Genomic DNA, 22,717 nt, shown 5'->3' with positions numbered 1-22,717 from the left:
CTATTTCCCTCTCAACCCCACCCTCCCGCCTTTTCCCCATATGCCCTGACTTATCAAAAGCTATCAACCTCTGCCTTAAAAACACCCATTTTTTTGCTTGCACAGCCACCTGTGCCAATGAATTCTACAGATTCACCAATCTCTTGCAAAAAAAATTCCTCCTTGTCTCTGTTTCAAATGGATGTCCCTCGACTAAGGCGGTGTCCTCTGGTCCTCGAATCCCCCACCATAGGAAACATCCTCTCCACATCCACTCTATATTGAGTCTTTTCAACATTTGACAGGTTTTAATGAGAACACCCCTCATTCTTCTGAATTCCAGTGAGTACAGGCCCAGAGCCATCAAACATTCCTCATTTCATATGCCTTTCAATATACGAATAATTTTGTGAACCTCCTTTGAACTCTTTGTCATGGCAATACATCCTTTCTTAGATAAGGGGCCAAAACTGCTCATAATACTCTAAGTGAGGCCTTAATAGTGCCTTCTAAAGCCTCAATATTACTCCCTTGCTTTTACATTCTAGTCCTCTTGAATTGAACGCTGAAATCGTATTTGTCTTCCTCAACACCGACTCAACTGCAAATTAATTTTTAGAGAATCCTGTACGAGGGAAGCCCTTTCGCATCTCAGAGATTTGAATATTTTCTCCATTTAGAAAGTAGTCAATGCTTTTCTTTCTTCTACCAAAGTGCACGACTATACATTTCCTGACACTGTATTCCATCCGCCACTTCTTCACCCATTCTCCTGAGGAAATGGTTGGAGGAGGCTTATGAGGCGCTCCAGGGTTGTTTTGAGGTGACAGACTGGCAGGCACTCTGTGAGCCACATGGAGAGGATATTGATGGGCTCACAGAGTGCATCACTGATTACATCAACTTCTGTGTGGACTGCAATGTTCCGACAAGAACTGTACTTTGTTATTCAAATAACAAGCCATGGGTGACAAAGGATACTAAGGACATCCTGAACGCTAAAAAGAGGGTGTTTAGAGATGGAAATAAGGAGTAGCTGAGGGCAATACAGAGGGACCTGAAAGCCAGGATCAGGGAGGCTAAAGACAGGTACAGGAGGAATCTTGAGTGGAAACTCCAGCAGAACAACATGAGCGAGGACTGGAGGGGGATGAGGACCATCACTGGGTTCCGGCAAACTAGCAACAGAGGAGCTGAGGGCAGTGTGGACAGGGCCAACGAACTTAACCTGTTCTTTAACAGATTTGACATTGTGACCCCTGCCCATCCCCCACATGAGCCACCTGTTGTCGGCCCCCAATCAACACATGCTCCACTCTCTCCTCCTACCCCTCCTCACAGTCCCCCACCCTGCTCTCATGACTATACCCCTTCCCCACACAAAACCAGCACAATGGGCTTCACAGCTGAACAGGTGAAAAGACAGCTGAAACGTCTCAACCCAAGCAAGGCTGCAGGACCGGATGGTGTCAGTACCAGGGTGCTCAAAGCCTGTGCCCCTCAGCTATGTGGAGTACTTCACCATGTATTCAATCTGAGCCTGAGGCTCCGGAAGGTTCCTGTACTGTGGAAAACGTCCTGCCTCGTCCCGGTGCCGAAGACGCCGTGCCCCAGCGGCCTCAATGACTACAGACCGGTGGCATTGACTTCCCATATCATGAAGACCCTGGAGAGACTTGTTCTGGAGCTGTTCCGGCCTATGGTCAGGCCATGCTTAGATCCCCTCCAGTTCGCCTACCAGCCCCGATTAGGAGTTGAGGATGCCATCGTCTACCTGCTGAACCGTGTCTACGCCCACCTGGACAAGCCAGCGAGCACTGTGAGGGTCATGTTTTTTGACTCCTCCAGTGCGTTCAACACCATCCACCCTGCTCTGCTGGGGGAGAAGCTGACAGCGATGCAGGTGGATGCTTTCCTGGTGTCATGGATTCTTGATTACCTGACTGGCAGACCACAGTACGTGTGCTTGCAACACTGTGTGTCCGACAGAGTGATCAGTAGCACTGGGGCTCCACAGGGGACTGTCTTGTCTCCATTTCTCTTCACCATTTACACCTCGGACTTCAACTACTGCACAGAGTCTTGTCATCTTCAGAAGTTTTCAGATGACTCTGCCATAGTTGGATGTATCAGCAAGGGAGATGAGGTCGAGTACAGGACTACTGTAGGAAACTTTGTCACATGGTGTGAGCAGAATTATCTGCAGCTTAATGTGAAAAAGACTAAGAAGCTGGTGGTAGACCTGAGGAGAGCTAAGGTACCAGCGACCCCTGTTTCCATCCAGGGGGTCAGTGTGGACATGGTGGAGGATAACAAATACCTGGGGATACATATTGACAATAAACTGGACTGGTCAAAGAACACTGAGGCTGTCTACAAGAAGGGTCAGAGCCATCTCTATTTCCTGAGGAGACTGAGGTCCTTTAACATCTGCCGGACGATGCTGAGGATGTTCTATGAGTCTGTGGTGGCCAGTGCTATCATGTTTGCTGTTGTGTGCAGGGGCAGCAGGCTGAGGGTAGCAGACACCAACAGAATCAACAAACTTATTCGTAAGGCCAGTGATGTTGTGGGGATGGAACTGGACTCTCTCACGGTGGTGTCTGAAAAGAGGATGCTGTCTAAGTTGCATGCCCTCTTGGACAATGTCTCCCATCCACTACATAATGTACTGGGTGGGCACAAGAGTACATTCAGCCAGAAACTCATTCCTCCAAGATGCAGCACAGAGCATCGTAGGAAGTCATTCCTGCCTGCGGCCATCAAACTTTACAACTCCTCCCTTGGAGGGTCAGACACCCTGTGCCAATAGGCTGGTCCTGGACTTACTGCATAATTTACTGGCATAATTTACATATTACTATTTAACTATTTATGGTTATATTACTATTTATTATTTACGGTGCAACTGTAACGAAAACCAATTTCCCCCTGGGATCAATAAAGTATGACTATGACTATGACTATAATCGGTTTAAGGTCTTCTTTAGCCTCTCTACTTCGTCAGCACTACCTACTCCCCCACCTATCCTCATATTGTCTGCAAACTTGGCTACAAAGCCATCGATTCTGCCATCCAAATCACTGACATATAACATAGAAAGACTCAGTCCCAATATAGACTCCTGTGAACACCTCTAGTCAGCAACAGCCAACTAGAAAGCGCTCCCTTTATTCTCACTCTATGACCACAGCCAATCAACCAGCACTTTATCCATGTGAATATATCTACTGTAATACTATGGGTTCTTTGTTTGTTAAGTAGCCTTATGTGTGGCCCCTTGTCAAAGGCCTTCTGAAAATACAAGCACAGAACATCCACCGATGGAGACTGATGGAGAAGGTGTTGTTGCCAGTCCAAACTGACTGGGTCTGCAAGTAGGGATATTAAGGATCCAATTGCACAAAGAGATATCGAGACCAAGGTCTTGAAGCTTATTGATTAGTTTTGAGGGGTGATAGTATTGAATGCTGAGCTGTAGGCAATAAAGAGCAACTTGATGTTTGCATCTTTGCTGTTCATATTTTCCAGTGAAGAGCCAAAACAGCATTTAGACATGGATAAAAAAGGTTAGACCGAACCATCGTTTCTTTGATACCCCTCAGACTAAATTGGCAATTTTGTCCAGACGTTACTATAAATTCTATTCCAGAAGTATATTTGATAATCTAGTTCATACAACTCTTTTACATACCTAATACTTATTAGAGACTGAGCATGTGCATAATGATTTATGAGTTTTGCGGTACTATGAGTATACACAAGTTCAGAGTGTAAACCAACATTAATGTTAGTCAAAGAGAATGTTCTTTTGCAAGAGTGATTGGAAGTCATGGCATACACTCAGTGACCACTTTATTAGCTACATAAGGTACTTAATAAAGTGACAACTGAGTGGATGTACAAATACATCACTGAATGATTTGAGTATATAGTACATGAGTATATGCTTAATACACATGTTATCGCAATGTACTTATTAGTGTTTGTGTGAATACGTATCTTCTCCAGTTAAATCAGTAACTGTGAAGAAGTATTTGACAAAGTATTGTGCTGACAACATGAAATGGGATGGTGAATTAAAAGGTAAGCAATACCATTGACAATTTGGTCTGACCCATCAGACTAAGAATGCAATGGAGAACAATACCTAAAATGATGATAGTGAATAAAGGGAATAAAATGATGATAGTGTGTTGGATTGTGGCAGGAAACACAAGTATAAACATGCTTGTGGTCCAACTTGAATTTTACACAGGCATGTATTGATCTTCTGACCCCATGCGTCACAAATTTCACCAACCCACTTGCTGATCTAATGTGAATCCCCTTCAACCACCAGCCCCCAACTAACAAACCGACCCAAACTACTACTGATGTGCCCAGAACACCAGCTATTCCCAGCAAGCACACTCGAACTCTCCAGTTACCCATCAGCACTGACACCTCCATTCTGCTTATAAACTTTCCGGCCTTCACTTCTCTATGAAATCCTGGACACAACTGTGACTCAGACATTAAACATTATATGATAAATCATAAAGCAGTATGCCATCAACATATGTCTGTAATTTGTCCAGCTTCTCACCAATAGACCTTATTGAACCAATGAAATGCCTCTAGCCTGGGTAGCAGAGATTTTTATTATGTAACGTAGTAAACACCACGGCAACAGCAATTCTTCCCTCCAAAATAATTCATACAAAATGCTGGGAGAGCTCATCAGGTCCAGCTACATCTATGAAAAGGAATAAAGAATTGAATTTTTTGAGCCAGGACAGGGAAGGAAGGAGAAAGAGGCCAGAATAAGAAGCTGGTGATGGGGGGTGGGGGGAGAAGAGATTACAGGCTAGAAGATGATAGGCAAAACCAGGAGGTGGGGGAAGAAGAATTAAGTGAGAAACTGGGAGGGATAGGTGAAAAAGGTAAAGAGCTGAAGAAGAAGGAATCTGATAGGAGAGGAGAGTAGACTATGGAAAAAAGGGAAGGAGGGGCACCGGGGGAGGTGATAAGCAGGTGAGGAGAAGAGAAGAGGTAATAGAGGGGCCATAGTGGGGATTGGAAGAAGAGGGAAGGGGGTGGGGGTAAATTTATAACCATATAACAATTACAGCACAGAAACAGGCTATCTCGGCCCTTCTAGTCCGTGTGGAACTCTTACTCTCACCCAGTCCCACCGACCTGCACTCAGCCCATAACCCTCCATTCCTTTCCTGTCCATATAGCTGTCCAATTTAACTTTAAATGACAACATTGAACTTGCCTCAACCACTTCTGCTGGAAGCTCGTTCCACACAGCTACCACTCTCTGAGTAAAGAAGTTCCCCCTCATGTTACCTCTAAACTTTTGCCCCCTAACTCTCAACTCATGTCCTCTTGTTTGAATCTCCCCCACTCTCTATGGAAAAAGCCTATCCACGTCAACTCTATCTATCCCCCTCATAATTTTAAATACCTCTATCAAGTCCCACCTCAACCTTCTACGTTCCAAAGAATAAAGACCCAACTTGTTCAACCCTTCTCTGTAACTTAGGTGATGAAACCCAGGTAACATTCTAGTAAATCTTCTCTGTACTCTCTCTATTTTGTTGACATCTTTTCTATAATTCGGTGACCAAAACTGTACACAATACTCCAAATTTGGCCTCACTAATGCCTTGTACAATTTCAACATTACATCCCAGCTCCTATACTCAATGCTCTGATTTATAAAAGCCAGCACACCAAAAGCTTTCTTCACCACCCTATCCACATGAGATTCCACCTTCAGGGAATTATGCACCATTATTCCTAGATCCCTCTGTTCTACTGCATTCTTCAATGCCCTACCATTTACCATGTATGTCCTATTTTGATTAGTCCTACCAAAATGTAGCACCTCACATTTATCAGCATTAATTCCATCTGCCATCTTCCAGCCCACTCTTCTAACTGGCCTAAATCTCTCTGCAAGCTTTGAATACCTACTTCATTATCCACAACTCCACCTATCTTAGTATCATCTGCATACTCACTCATCTAATTTACCACCCCATCATCCAGATCATTAATGTATATGACAAACAACATTGGACCCAGTACAGATCCCTGAGGCACACCACTAGTCACCGGCCTCCAATCTGACAAACAGTTATCCACCACTACTCTCTGGCGTCTCCCATCCAGCCACTGCTGAATCCATTTTACTACTTCAATACTAATACCTAACGATTGAACTTTCCTAACTAACCTTCTGTATGGAACCCTGTCAAAGGCCTTACTGAAGTTCATATAGACAACATCCACTGCTTTACCCTTGTCAACTTTCCTAGTAACCTCTTCAAAAAATTCAATAAGATTTGTCAAACATGACCTTCCACGCACAAATCCATGTTGACTGTTCCTAATCAGACCCTGTCTATCCAGATAATTATATATACTCTCTAAGAGTACTTTCCATCAGTTTACCCACCACTGACGTCAAACTCATAAGCCGATAATTGATAGGTTTACTCTTAGAACCCTTATAAAACAATGGAACAACATGAGCAATATGCCAATCCTGCGGCACTATCCCCATTTCTAATGACATTTGAAATATTTCTGTCAGAGCCCCTGCTATTTCCAAACTAACTTCCCTCAATGTCCTAGGGATTATCCTGTCAGGACCCGGAGATTTATCCACTTTTATATTCCTTAAAAGCGCCAGTACTTCCTCTTCTTTAATCATCATAGTTCCATAACTTCCCTACCTGTTTCCCTTATCTTACAGAATTTAATATCCTTCCCCTTTAAGTTGAAGGTTACTTGAAGTTAGAGAAAATGATTTTCATGCCATCAAATTGGAGGCTACCAGATGAAATATGGTGTTGCTCCTCCAACCTGAGAGTAGCCTCATTGTGGCAGTAGAGGAAGGCATGGACCAACATGTCAGAATGGGAATAGTGACTGGAATTTGAATGGTTGGCCACTGGGAAATCCTGCATTTTGTGGACGAAGTGAAGATGCTTGACAAAGCAGTCCCCCAATCTCTGTCAGGTCTCAACGATGTAGAGGAGGTCACATCAGGATCACTGAATACAGTAGATGACCCTAACAGACTTGCAGGTAAATTGTTGCCTCATCTGGAAGGACTGTTTAACGCCCTGAATGGAGGTGAGGGAGGAGGTGAAAGGGCAGGTGTAGAACTTCATCCGCTTGCAGGGATAATTGCCGGGAGGGAGATTTATGGGGAGGGACGCATGGACAAGGGCATCACAGAGAGAGCAATCCCTGCAGATAGTGGATTGCGGGGTAGAGGTAAAGATGTTTTTGTCAGTAGGATCTCATTGAAGATGGTGGATGTTTTGCAGAATAATGTACTGGATGCAGATGCTCATGGGGTGGAGGTTAGGACAAGAGTAACTCTATTCCTGTGAAGCTGGGGGGAAGATAGGGTAAGGACAGATGTCCGGGAAATGGAGCAGAAGTGGGGAGCATCCTCCTGCCAATTTATTTCTAGAGCAGGTAAAATGGGAAGAGGCTGAAAGTTCCATGATTGAATGCTAAATTATAGTTTTGTGCAGCTATGTACATGAGTGGTCATCTATTAACTTCAGCATCATTGTCAATTGGAAGGGGCAATTTGGTTGGTGTTTCACATTTAAATACACCATGTATACATTGGGAACAAGTAACAGGAGCTCTCAGGTGCAGATGAACTTGGTAACAGTCATAATTTTCTGCTCATTAAATTCCCAACATGTGCTACTGATTCATGGGTTTCTCTGCATCAAATGCTCACCCCAGAGTTTAGCCTAAGGATTTCACTTTACTAATGGTGCAGAACTTCTTACCAGGTAGAGATTTGCAATGAAGTTGGAGGAAATTTTAGAAAATTAAGACTGTGAACATCAACTTTTAAAAAAGATGCCAAAACTGCACTCCTTCAATAATCCATTTTGTCCCACATTAATATTAACTCAATGCATCGTTTTCAATATCTATTGTCAAGTTCTGTTTTCTAGAAGATAGCAAATGAAGCATGGCAATTGGATAAATTGGGAATGTGGTTACACCATGTTCTAAAGCTCGTTAGATGAAACACTTCAGGGAAGTTAGTGAGTGAGTCAATTAAATATCACTCCAGTGAAATCACCAGCAACGCTGTCAAGTAACCCTGTCTCAGATCTGAACAGTTAAACAGGGGTACGATTTTAAAGAGGTACTCCGGTAATTTTATCCATATAATTAAACAATATTGATTGATCAATTAGCCATTGAAGTGATTATCCTGTGCAACAGAAGAAGCAATTACCAAAATTCTCTTGGTCTATCATTATTTATAGTGTTACGGATTTCAGTCACGGAGATGTCATTTGGCCCATCCTGCCTCTGCAAGCCATTTAAAAAAGCTGTTCAGAGCTAGGCTGTTCATGCTTCTCTAGAAGTCTGTCTTGTTCCCGTTCATAGGTTGCCCTAATCTGCTTCTATTATCCTTCTAAATTGTGCATTGCGGGTCATTGCTGATGTCCGGAGCTAAGTGGTTTCTTTTCTCAGGCATATGTTGACCTCCACTGATGTTAGCAAGAATGTTACCATTGAATAAAGTAGTATTAGTGAAGAGGAAACAACTGGACCTTCATTTAATAACTAGAATATAGTTTCCTTTTAAAGCCATTCAATTTGACCTCATTTTATCCTCTGCTTTGATTTTATGTGATTTATTTATATTAAAAAGAGCTCAGACCAGCGACCAACCTGGACATCGGAAGTTTTGGAAGGAGGGGATTTCACTGCCTGAGTAGAAAAGGAAGCAGTGGGTCGTTTCAGAGTAAAAGAGCTTTGACTAGTGACCAATCGGCATTTAGGATTGATTAGCCAGAGCAATTTAAAGGAGGACATGGGCAAGCACTGCAGCCATCATCACTGTGACCGTCATCTGTGTGGACAGAGTTGAGGCTTTAGCTCTTAGAGGCTTCAGTCAGAGAAAGCAAAAGAAAAGGAAAGAGCGAGGTTAAGTTTTTTTTTTCCTTCCCTTAATATCTGCTCGGCTGGGACAGTAGAGATGGCAGGCAGGATAGTGGAATGCTCCCCCTTGCAGGATGTGGGAAGGCAGGCAGACCTCAAGTGTCCCTGACGACTACAACTGCAAGAAGTGCATCCAGTTGCAGCTTCTAACAATCTGTGTTACGGAGTTGGAGTTGGAACTGGATGAACTCTGGATCATTTGGGAGGCTGAGGGGGTGATAGGACATATAGAGAGGTAGTTACACTCAAGGTGGAGGACACAGGAAACTGGGTGACAGTCAGGAAGGGGAAAGGGGTTAAGAAGGCAGTACAGAGCCGTCCCTCCATAAAACAAGTATACCACTGTTGGGAGGGTTGATCTAACACAGGAAAGTCACAGTGGTTGGAGGGTTGACCTAACACAGGAAAGTCACAGCCACAGTCTGGCTCTGTGACTCAGAAGTGGAGGGGTGGGGGGGAAGAAGAGGTACACTGTGGTGATAGAGGATTTGTTAGTTAGGAGAATGGACAGGAGGTTCTTTGGCGAGAACAAAATTCCCTGATGGAAAGATACCTCCCGGGTGCCAGGGTCTGTGATATTTCAGATCGAATCCTCAGCCTTTTTAAGTGGGAGGGTGAACAGCCGGAAATTGTGGTCCATGTGGGTACCAATGACATGGGTAGGATGAATGATGAGGTTCTGCAAAGGAAGTTCAGGGAGTTATGTGCTAAGTTAAGGGCAGGACCTTCAGGCTTGTGATCTCAGAATTACTAACCGTGCCATGTGCTAGTGAGGCCAGAACTAGGAAGACTACACACCTTAATACATGGCTAAGAAGTTGGTATAGGAGGGAGGGCATAAGATTTTTGCATCATTGAGCTCTCTTCCAGGAAATGTCAGAACTGTTCGAAAGGAATGGTTTGCACCTGAACTGGAGGGGAACTAATATCCTAGTGGGAAGGTTTGTTAATGCTGCACAGTGGGATTTAAACTAGAGTTGCGGGGTGGGCGGGGGGGGAATGGGAACCAGAATACCAGAACAATTAGTGGAGAGTTGCGGAGAGGATTTTGGTAACACCTCAGACAATGCTAGGAATCAAAAAGTTGAGCATGGTGTGACTAGTGTCCTGAGCTATATTTCAATGCAATATATTTCAATGCAAGTATATTTCAACGCAATATATTTCAATGCAAGTATATTTCAACGCAATATATTTCAACACAAGTATATTTCAACACAGGTGTATTTCAACACAAGTATATTTCAATGCAAGAAGTCTTGTAGGAAAGGCCGGTGATGGTGCTGAAGATGACGTAGCTGGTTTACAAACAGAGGCATGATGTAGTGAATGGAGGCCATAGAAGGGGTAAAATTGCAGTCAGCAGGATGAGTTGCAATGTAAAAGACGGGAAAAATCGAAAACGGTGAACGCAGGACTGAAGGTGTTTTATTTGAATGCACACAGTATACGGAATAAGGTAGATGAACTTGTACCACAGTTGCAGATTGGCATGTATGATGTTGTAGGAATCACTGAATCGTGGATGAAAGAAGATTATAGCTGGGATCTGAATATCTAAGCATACACATTGTATCAAAAGGATAGGCTGGAAGGCAGAGGGAGTGGAGTTTCTCTGTTGGTAAAAAAAGATATCAGATCATTAGAAAGAGGTGACATCGGAAGGTGTTGAATCATTGTGGATAGAGCTAAGGAACTGCAAGGGTAAAAAAACACTGATAAGAGTTGTATAAAGACACCCAGACAGTAGTAAGGATGTGGTCTACAAATTTCAACAGGAGATGGAAAATGCATGTCGAAAGGGCAATGTTACAATGGTTATGGGGCATTTTAATATGCAGGTTGATTGGAAAAATCAGCTTGGTGCTGGATTCCTGGGTGGTGGGGGTGATGCAACTTCTAGAGTGCTTTATGTACTGGCTTTTCAGCGCTGCTCATGGTTGAGCCCACTAGGGGATCAGTTATATAGTATTGGGTGTTGTGCAATGAACCAGAATTGATGAGAGAGCTTAAGGTAAAAGAGCCCTTAGGGGAAAGTGATCATAATATGATTGATTTCACCCTGAAATCTGAGAAGGAGAAGCTAAAGTCGGATGGATTAGTATTACAGTGGAGAAAAGGGAATTACAGAGGCTTTACAGAGGACTTGGCCAGAAAAGAACACTGGCAGGGATGATCGCAAAGCGGCAATGGCTGGAATTTTTGGAAGCAATTTATAAGGCACAGGTTATATACATCTCAAAGAGGAAGAAGCGTTCTAAAGGCAAGATGAGTCAACCATGGCTAACAAGACAATCAAAGCTAACATAAAAGCCAAAGAGAGCATATAATAGAGCAAAAATTAGTAGGAAGTTAAGAGGATTGAGAAGCTTTTAAAACCAACATAAGGCAACTAAACAATCATTAAGAAGGTAAAGATGGAACACAAAAGCAAGCTAGCCAATAATATTAAAGAGAATACCAAAAGTTTCTTTAGATACATAAAGTGTAAAAAAGAGTTGAGAGTGGATATCTGACCACTGGAAAACGATGCAGAAGAGGTAGTAATGGGGACAAGGAAATAGTAGATGAACTGAATAAGTATTTTGCATCAGTCTTCACTGTGGAAGAACTAGCAGTATGGTGAAAGATCCAGGTGACAGGGGTCGTGAAGTGTGTGAAGTTACCATTACCAGGGAGAACAGTCTTGGGAAACTGAAAGGTCTGAAGATAGATAAGTTAGCTAGATCAGATGGTGTACACCCTAGGGTTCTGGAAGAGGTGGCTGAAGAGATCATGGAGGCATTAGTAATGATCTTTCAAGAATCACTATATTCTCAAATGGTTCCGAAAGTCTGGAAAATTGCAAATGTCACTCCACTCTTCAAGAAGGGAGAGAGACAGAAGAAAGGAAACTATAGGCTAGTAATTTTGACAGCAGTTGGGAAGATGTTGGAATCAATCATTAAATATAAGATCTCGGGGTATTTGGAGGCTTATGATAAAATAGACCGTAGTCAGCTTGGTTTCCTCAAGGGAAGATCTTGATCGCTAAATCTGTTGGAATTCTTTGAAGAAGTAACAAGCAGGACAAGCAAAGGAGAATCAGTTGATGCTGTGTACTTGGATTTTTAGAAGGCTTTTGACAAGGTGCCACACATGAGGCTGCGTAACCAGCTATGAGCCTATGGTATTACAGGAAAGACTCTCATATGGATAAAGCAGTGGCTGATTGGCAGCAGGTAAAGAATGGGAATAAAGAGAGCATTTTCTGGTTGGTTGCCAGTAACTAAAAGACCATAAGACCATAAAACAAAGGAGCAGAAGTCAGCCATTCAGCCCATCGAGTCTGCTCCACCATTTTATCATGAGCTGATCCATTCTCTCATTTAGTCCCACTCCCCCGCCTTCTCACCATAACCTTTGATGCCCTGGCTACTTGGATACCTATCAATCTCTGCCTTAAATGCACCCAATGACTTGGCCTCCACTGCTGCCCGTGGCAACAAATTCCATAATTTCTATGTAACTAGTGGTGTTTCACAGGGGTCTGTTTCGGGACTGACTATTTTTACGTTTTATATATATATCAATTATTTAGATGATGAAATTGACGGCTTTGTTGCAAAGTTAGCTGACAATGAAAGGTGGAAGGGTAGGTAGTTTTGAGGGAGTAGAGGGGCTACAGAAGGACTTGGACAGATTAGGAGAATGGGCAAAACAAGTGGGAGTTTGAATACAGTGTCGGGAAGTGTATGGTCATGTGCTTTGGTGAAAGAAATGATAGAGTTGACTGTTTTCTAAATGGACAAAAAATGCAATGAACTGAAATGCAAAGTGACTTGGGAGTCCTTGTGCAGGATTCCCTGAAAGTTAATTTGCAGGGTGAGTCTGTGGTGAGGAAGGAATATGCAATGTTAGCATTCATTTCAGGAGGCCTAGAATATAAAAGCAAAGATGTCATGTTAAGACTTTATAAAGCCCTTGTGAGGCCTCACTTGGAGTATTATGAGCAGTTTTGGGCCTCTTATCTTAGAAAAGATGTTCTGAAACTGGAGGTGGTTCAAAGGAGGTTCACAAAAATGATAACAGGATGGAATAGCTTGTCATATGAAGAGCATTTGATGGCTCTGAGTCTGTATTCACCGGAATTCAGAAAAATGAGGGTTGACCACATTGACAACCTGTTAAATGTTGAAAGGTCTCTATATAGTGGATGTGGAGAGCACAGAATCTTTATTACATTTAGCGTTGGTTAGAAAAATGGGAATAGAGCTCAGAAATCTAAGGATTAGCAACTCTGATGTTGACTAGAAGATGAAATTATAGCGCAATATAATTATAATAAATAGCTTATATTACAAATGTGGACATAAAATGAATAATTCTAACCATCAATGTTATGTAATTATGTATAAGTAGGTAATTTCCAAATCCAATCATATCTCATCTCCAATCTATCCACTTGCGCAATTCTAATAAAGCTGAGTCAAGGGGTACTCTTAATATAAGGTGTCAGATATAAAATTACCCCTCCTCTCACTCACTCTTCACTCTCTTCTTCACTTGGATTAAATATCAGATTTAGATTGATAAGAAAAATGTTAACAGCAACACTTATATCAATATAGTTACTGCAACAGAGTAAAACTTTGAAGGTAGCATATCCTGACAAAAAGTGATATGTTGGGCTGGTGGATTCACTGGTGTTTACAATGCTACTGGCATAAGACGACCATAAGATATAGGAGTATAATTAGGTAATTTGGCTCATTGAGTCTGATCCGCTATTTCATCATGTCAGATCAATTTCCTTTCCAATCCCAATCTTCTGCCTTCTTCCTATATCGCTTTGTGACATGTCACATAATGTTCCAGATTTTAACATGACAGCTGCCCACCAAAGAGTCTGAAGTCCAAGCAAGAACTCTGATAGGGGCAGGTTCATAACAAAAAATAAAAAATAAATGAAGTACCTGGTGATTAATGTTTCTATATCCACAGACCTCACCTGAAACTTTATGTTGATCTTACTGTCATTGACTAGCCAATGGGTGCTAACTAAAAATGCTGTCATTCATCATGGGCCAGGTCTCTAAGTGACCCTGGAAACTAAAAGCTCCCACTCATTCCTTTATCATGTTTGAGTTCGACAGGGTGCCTGCCCTATCCCATAACAGCCAGTTATTAGATTTCACAGCTAGGTAATGAACTAACTACTGGAAGCTCCAAGAGACTCTACTGGAAGTCGCAGTGGAGTCCATTAGAGTTGCCAGAGATCTCCAGCTCTAGTAGTTTTAATTTACTCTCAGTATGTTGAATTGAGTAAGAATCATAAACTAGTTTCAGGGCACAGGACAGGAGATTCAAAGGGGATTTGAACGGGACCGCTATCACCTAGAGAGTGGTGAGTACCTGGAATGCACTTCTAGAGAGCGTGGTGGAAGCAGAGTTGCTGACAGCAGTGAAGAGCTCCCTAGTTGAACACTTAAATCAGCTGGGCATTAAAGGATTAAACAAGCTGCTGGTGGATGAAGCAGCAGCTGTGGTGGTGGAGGGAGAGAGGAAAGGATCGCCAGTGCTTTATGCTGATACTCTGCATTAGGACTGAAAGCGGAAAGGGAAGATAGTATAAAGGTGAGAGGGGCGAGAAGTGAAACAGGGGCCAGTAGGTGAAAGGTGAACCAATGAGGAGTGAAGGATGAGTGACAGATGGAGACAGATGGGGGAGAAGGTAGAAGGGCCAAGTGCTGGAAGGGATGGGATTAACACAATTGGAATGCCCATTGGTGTAGATGTTGTGGGATTGCTGGACTATTTCCATGCTCTATAACTCTATGACTCTGTGTCTTTGAACTTAGTGTTGTCACCACAAGTGAGTAGTAATTTGTGGCTTAAAACACAAAGCAAGAAAAAGAAAGGTAAATATCAATAACATGCTGCATTATGTCATAGTGTTTAACTATCCAAATACGGGGTCATATGATTCGGAGCACAATCTGCATCTGATCAATGGATTCAAGAAGATAAAATAAATCAAAAAATCATGATAACCCTAGTGATTCACTTACGGTCTATTTGAACACTCAAATTTCTGTCAGTGGCTATGAAGCCTCCCAATGAATGGTAACAATGATTCTTTATAGTGCCAGATTAATTTATTATGATGCTTTAAATTAATGCATAAATAATTTAGCAAATGCTCAAATATTTAAATACACCATTTTATCAACCATGAGGAAAAATTATACTAAATTTTGGATATTACATTTGGGTACTAACCAAGATCTAGAATTATTTAGCTTCAAAGAATGATAGCTACACTTTACTCTCCTTAGCTATATATTGGGATATTAGTTCACAGTATTCATTATTACCTGTGTCACCCCATCCGGTAATGTAGCAGTTTGAGCTGCTTCTGTGTATACGTTCTCTCCTGTGTGGCAAACATGCTGGAAGGACATGGGCATTAAATTTGATGCAACGTTCCTGGTCTCCTTCAAGCTTTACCAATGCAATGTCATAGTCATTATCATCAGGCTTATAGTCTTTGTGGATGACAATGCTCTGCACTTCAAGATTCTCCTCATATTCCTCAGATACTAATGTGTGGTAATCACCAACACGCACAACATAGTTCTTTGTGTTGTTGCCATACCTATCAAAGAGAAGGAATAAATTTAAGAAGGAAGTTTTATTTAATAGAACACACAGCATAAAAGAGCTCCAATTTAATGAATTACAATTACCTAGAGTTCATTTGATTAAAAGCATAATGGCCTGCATTAAATGTTTGCTTCAATTGATTGAACTTTGGAATCAGAGTACAACACTCTTGACATTACTAGCTGGTGCATTCAAAGTCACTGATCAGCAACAAATTTCTAGGCATAATGGAGTATGACAGTGGGAAAGAAAACCACTGCGCTGTGTTTGTTAAGTGAACCACTTAGGAGAGTATTACTGAATCAAGATAAGAGAAAATAAAAAAGTGTAGAGCAAAAATTGATTGATAAAAGATGCTTCCTGTTCACTATATATAACAAAAGTATACATTTGAATGAAATATATAATTATAGTTTTATTTATTTATTTTATTAATTATAGATATATATAATATCAGATGTAACTAAGTTAGAATATCAAAGAAAATATAGTGTTTAACATGTCTTTAAAGTTAGCATCTTTGACATAATAGTGTACAAAAGGGCAGCATGCAAAATAATTATCATTTTCGCTTTTGATGACAAGATTTTTTTCCATTTTAAAGACAGAGAAGCTATTGGAATTTGTACTAGAAAACTGACAGTAACTTTGGAATTTCTGTGCAAGTGCAGTTTAACATTGATATCCCAAAGATTTAAATTGATAGATAGGCAAACTGGTTTATTATTGTTACATGTACCGAGGTACAATGTGAAACTTCTCCTGAAAACCATTCATAAAGATTAATTCATCACTACAGAGTAATAATGAAGAATAACATGACAAATGCAGAATAAAATATTACCGTTGCAGCAAAAGTGTAGTTCAGGTAGTCAGCATGGTGCAAGGTCATAAGGAGATAGCTAGTGAAGTCATGGGTCCACTTCATTGTACTAGGGAACTGTTCAATAGTCTTATAATACCAGGATAGGAGCTGTCTTTGTGCTTGGCGGTCTGTGCTTTCAAACTTTTGTTTCTTTTACAGGATGAGAGGAGGGAGAAGAGAGAAGGTCCAGTGTGGATGGGATCATTGATAATGTTAGCTGCTTTTCAAGGCAGCAAGAAATGTTGACAGAGTCCATATAGAGGAGCTGGGTTCTGTATTATGCTGAGCTGTGTCGACATCTCTTTGCAGTTCTTTGCGGCAACGGGAACAGCAGATGCCATATGGAAGATGAGCGGAATGAGAAGTGTCCTGATAGAGGTGTATAAGATGATGAGAGGCATTGATCGTGTGGATAGCCAGAGGCTTTTTCCCGGGGCTGAAATGGCGAATACAAGGGGGCATAGTATTAAGGTGCTTGGAAGTAGGTTCAGAGGGGATGTCAGGGGTAAGTTTTTCACAGAGTGGTGGGTGCGTGGAATGCACTGCCAGCGAAGGTGGTAGAGGTGGATACAATAGAGTCTTTTAGTCGACACTTAGATAGGTACATAGAGCTTAGAAAAATAGAGGGCTATGCGGTAGGGAAATTCTAGGCAGTTTCTAGAGTAAGTTACATGGTCAGCACAACATTGTGGGCCGAAGGGCCTGTAATGTGCTGTAGATTTCTATGTTCTTAGTTCAATTAAGCCTTTATACACCTGAATAGGATGTTTTCTATGGTGTATCAATAAAATTGGTGAGGGTCAAAGAGGACAAGCCAAATGTCTACAGCATCTTGAGGAGATAGAAGTATTGTGTGAGCTTTCTGGCCATGACTCATGTCAATTACTTTGCTTATATTACTCTGCATTCTCCATCATCATTATAAAGGAAAATCAGTTGAGTTAACACAAATTTCTCATACTTGTTGACTAATTGTGGTGCTGAATATTCTGAAATACTTCTCTGAAATAATCTGAACACAAAATTTTGTTGAGCAAAATCAAAGTAAAATTCTAATGGCATAGCAAGCCATTAAAGAGGTTTGGCACCTCAATAGGGTGGCGAGGCTTGTAGTTCCTGAGATCTCAAGAGCGGTGCCATCTGGAGTTTAGTCATCTGGCACTTAGCTGCTGGTGGTAAGGTCAAGTGTAAGGGTCCAGGTAAAGAGCAGTTCAACCAAGACCTCAGCAGTGGAGCTAGTGTAAGATGATGACACATCACAATGGCAGTGATAATGGAGGAAGGCTTCAGCAGTGTAAAGGTCCCCAGAAGTTTTGCACTCCACGTCACTGGACCCTGACCCTGATCTGTGAAGGACCATGTGGTGGTTGTCCATACATCAGCCTCTTCATGCAGAAGAAATTATAGGCCAGTTAGCCTGACTTCAGTAGTTGGGAAGACATTATTATTAAGGATGAAGATTCGGGGTACTTAGAGGCACATGATAAAATAGGCCTGAGACAGCATGGTTTTCTTCAGAGGAACTCTTGTCTGACAAATCTGTTGGAATTCTTTGAGGAAATAAATGCAGGGTAGACAAAGGAGAGTCAATTGATGTTGCTTATTTGGATTTTCAGAAGTCTTTTGACAAAGTACTGCATTTGAGGCTGCTTAACAAAATAAGAGCCCATGGTATTACAGGACAGGCACAAGAATGCATAGAAGATTGGCTGACTGGCAGGAGGCAAAGAGTGGGAATAAAAGGGGCCTTTTCTGGATGGTTGCCTGTGACTAGTGGTGTTGTATGAGGCGTGGTGTTGCACAGGGGTTGGTGTTGCTCAGGGGTTGGTATTGGGACCGCTTCTTTTCACAATGTATACCAATGATTTGGATGAAGGAATTGATGGGTTTGTAGCCAAGTTTGTGGATGATTTGTAGATAGGTGAAAGGGCAGGTAGTGTTGAGGAAGCAGGGAGTCTGCAGATGGTCTTCAGATTGGGGGCAATGGGCAAAGAAGTGGCAGATTAAATATAATCTAGGAATGGGCACGGTCATGACTTTGGCAGAAGGAATAAAGGCATAGACTATTTTCTAAATAGAGAAGAAATTCAAAAATCAGTGGTGTCAAGGGGCTTGGGAGTTCTCATGCAAGTTTCCCTAAAGATAAACTTCCAGGTTGAGTTGGCAAATGCAATGTTAGGACTAGAATAGAAAAGCTATTGTAGTTCACATTCTAGTGTATTTTACACCAGAATGTAAAATACTTGAGAGGACTAGAATACGAAGGTTAGGATGCAACGCTGAGGCTTTATAAGGCATTTGTCAGCCAGCACTTGGAATATTGTGAACAGCTTTGGGCCTCTTATCTAAGAAAGAGTGTGCTGGCATTGTGCTAGACTCTCCAGAGGAAGTGCTCAAGAATGATACCAGCAATGAAAGGGTTAACATATGAAGAGCGTCTGATGGCTCTGGGCCTGTACTCGCTGGAGTTTAGAAGAATGGGGGTTGGGTGATCTCATTGAAACTTACCAGATATCAAACTGTCTGGATAGAGTGGATGTGGAGAAGATGTTTCCTAAAGTGGGTGAGTCTAGGACCAGGAGTCAAAGCCTCAGAATTGAGGGATGTTCATTTAGGACTTAAATGAGGAAAAATTTATTTAGCCAGAGGGTGGTGAATCTGTGGATTTTTTGTCACAGACGGCTCTGTAGGCCTATTCTTTTGGTATACTTAAGGTGAAAGTTGATAGGTTCTTGATTATTAGGGTGTCAAAGGTTACAGAGGGAAAGCAGGAGAATGGGTTGAAAGGGATAATGTATCAGCCATGGTGGACTCAATGGGTTGAATGGCCTAATTCTGCTCCTTGGTCTTATGGTCTAAAATTAAGGCAGCAGGAGTACAATATTAATGATGGAACCATTGGTAGTTTTGAATTTAAATATGCCCATTTTATACAAAATGAAATAGGCCATTTTCTACATAACAAACAGCAAATTACTAGCAGAAGCTGAATCGACATCTTCAGGCAATGACCACTGTGTAAATTGTCGGTCAATATCAATGTGATATAGGTGCAAAGATGCTGCTATGATGAGAAGTGTAAAATATCTGGAATTAACATCCATTAACAAATAATCACAAAAATATTCTTAAATCTCTTAAAGTATTACTTATGTCCACTTTTTCTTACTTATATTAATGGACTTTTTTTTTAGCCCAAATTAATTCACCTGTTTAATAAGTTTTTGAAGGAAAACTGTCTTCAAACTGATTTCTTATTTCCAATTTATTCTTTCCACCTAAATACTTAAAAATAGTTCTCAAATAAGTCCAAGTTAGGTCTGTTTAAGCAATTCAATTGGATTTGGTTAATCTTTGATGTGCAAGAACATGTGCACAGGCAGAATGGGTTAGTGAGAGAAAGTGACAGAACTGAAGTTAAGACAGGTGAACCTACAATAGCTGAGCTAGCATTGGCCTTGACCTGTTGATAGGTAGGTCAGACTTTGAGGAGTTGAGCATGTTGCTGGATTCTCAAAGGGGTACTGTTAGACATTTTATTCATTTTTGAAGTGTGAACATTGCTAGCAAGATTGCTAGCAAGCTAGCCCATCCCAAGTTACATTTAAGATGGTGATGTGTTGCCTTCCTGAGCTGCTCCAGTGGTTATGGTGAAGGTACTCTGAAAATATGGTCAGGCAGAGAGTTATAGGACTTGTTGGAACCAGTGATAATATATGACTGGTGATATGTTTCCAAGTTTGGATGGTGTACGACTTGGAGAGGAATCTCCAAGTGATGGTGTTCTCTTGCACCTACTGCCCTGTCTTCTCTTAGCTGCTAGAGGTCAATCGTTTGTGAAAAGCTGTCAGAGTAGCCCTAGGTGAACAATTGCAGGGCATCTTGTAGCTGTGATGCAATGGTGGTGGAGGAATGAATGGTTAGGTTAGTAGCGAGAATGTTACTCAATTAGGTTGCTTTATTCTGGAAGGTTTTAAGATTCTTGAGTGCTACTGGATGACAGTGGTAAGAAGAGAGTATCTCCTGGGCTGTGATGGTCCCTGATCATGGATGTTGTTTTCCTGCAACAACATTTCATGTAGGAGTGCTCAATGGTTGGAAGGGCTTTACTCGTGTTGGACTGGGCCATTTCCACTACAGCTTATAGAATTTTCCTTCCAAGAGCATTGATATTTCTAAACCAGGCTATGATGCAACCAGTCAATCTACTCTCCACTACACATCTATAGAAGTTTGTCAAAGTATTAGGTGTTAGGCTGAATCTCTGCAAACTCCTAAGGAAGTAGAGGTGCTGCCATGTTGTTTTCATAATTGCACGTAGTAATAAGGAGAAGACAGCATGTCCCAGATGGTGAGAGCCCTTACTGATGGACACCACCTTCTTGAAGATATCCTCAACAGTGGGGAGGATTGTGACTGTGATGTAGCTGGCTGAGTCTGCAACCCTGTGCATTGCAGCCTCCATGCAAGGTTGCAATTCAACCAGTCAGAGTGCTCCCCTATTGACTTCAATGACACTAAACTACTGTGCCACGCCAATGGCTTTTGGGACTGCCTGGTAAAGGAAGCCATTGAAATAAAACTAGAGGAAAAGAATTTTAACTAAGACAAAGGTCTCGTTCTAAGTAAGAACTGGAATTCGATTGTAAACAAGGTGGGAGAGCAGAAACCTGATTGGATGAGTACTAACCAATCAGGAGGGATGGACTACAGGAGTACAAATACCTCTGGACTAGACATGCCCGGGCATCATCCCTGATGAAGATGGCAAAGTTTGTCATTAAAATGTCGGTTATAATGGATACCTGTACCCAGCTGGAAGTCTAAGAAGAGTTTAATCATTGACAAGAACAATTATGTCATCTTTTTCATGATACATTCTAAGTAGGGTTTGTTTGGAAAGTGAGGAGTTGTGGAGAGCTAAGCAAAAACAATATCAAAATATGGGTGAAGAGGAAAACAACTTGTTTTATTTTCTTTGATGTTTTCTATGTGTCAGTAAAGAAATATGTGCCAAATTATATACAAAGCATTTTTGTTTTATGCATTTGTCCTGCCTTGAAAGCTTCTTCTAGGAGCCTACAACATAAATATAGCTGCTCATCTATAGTAATTTGTTTCCACCACTGTACTCTGTCACTGAAGAAGAGAGTCAGGAGAGTGAAATTGTGAATTTGCCTTGTGATGAGTGCCTTTCATTAACCTTTACTGAAAAGAAACACGGTGATTTATTAACTACAAAACAGCTCATATCTTGCCATTGCCTAGCTTGAAGGAAGAATTCCCCATTGTTCTTCCATATGTGCACTGTGCATATTTATGATTGTTTTACATTGTGGTTTCTAAAAGGAAATCCGATCACGGCTATCTATTCCTAAAACCTATAATCTATAAAGCACAAGCAACATACATCAAAGTTGCTGGTGAACGCAGCAGGCCAAGCAGCATCTATAGGAAGAGGCGCAGTCGACGTTTCAGGCCGAGACCCTTCATCAGGACTAACTGAAGGAAGAGTGAGTAAGGGATTTGAAAGCTGGAGGAGGAGGGGGAGATGCAAAATCTATAAAGCACACGTTGCCTGCAATATAAACTAATCAAAGCAGGTATGACTTGCAGAGGGCTACTTCAAGAGCTTTAGAACAATTCCGAGGAGGTTGGAGGCAACTCTGGCAGGCCATTACTTCCTACAAAGTGAAACCCAACATCATGAATGGCAGTAATGGTTCCCTCTCAGATGAGTTCAATGACTTTTATACTCATTTTGAAAGGGAGAATAAAACTACAGCTATGGGCACCCGGCGACCCTGTGATCTCTGTCACGGAGGCTGACATCAGGCTTTCTTCCAGGCAACAGGCCTCGATGGATTACCTGGTAAGACTCTGAAAATCTGCGCTAACCAACTGGTGGGAGTGTTCAAAGACATTTTCAGTCTCACATTGCTACAGTCGGAAGTTGCCACCTGCTTCAAAAGAGGAACAATTATATCAGTGCCCAAGAAGAGCAGTCGGAGATGTCTTAATATCGTTCAGTAGCATTCACGTCTACGGTGATGAAGTGCTTTGAGAGGCTGGTCATGGCTAGAATCAACTCATATACCTCAGGAAGAACCTGGACTCACAGCAGTTTGTCTATTCTCACAATAGGTCTACAGCGGACGTGATTTCATTAGCTCTCCACGCAGACTTGGATCACCTGGACAATACAAAAACACATGTCAGGATGTTGTTTATTGACTGCA

General features: G+C 41.7%; 1 protein-coding gene across 1 annotated transcript in view; it reads right to left on the bottom strand.

Moving 5' to 3' along the window:
* prss12 (serine protease 12) overlaps positions 1–22,717 on the bottom strand; it is a 165,725-nt gene that overhangs the window by 7,294 nt on the left and 135,714 nt on the right. Inside the window, exon 12 of the mRNA XM_063043572.1 lies at positions 15,325–15,605. Coding sequence (XP_062899642.1) covers positions 15,325–15,605 — 281 coding nt within the window. The remainder of the gene's footprint in view (positions 1–15,324; positions 15,606–22,717) is intronic.

Source organism: Mobula hypostoma, chromosome 3, assembly GCF_963921235.1.
Source record: "Mobula hypostoma chromosome 3, sMobHyp1.1, whole genome shotgun sequence".
NCBI classification, from domain to species: domain Eukaryota; kingdom Metazoa; phylum Chordata; class Chondrichthyes; order Myliobatiformes; family Myliobatidae; genus Mobula; species Mobula hypostoma.
This window is presented reverse-complemented; position numbering and strand designations above follow the sequence as displayed.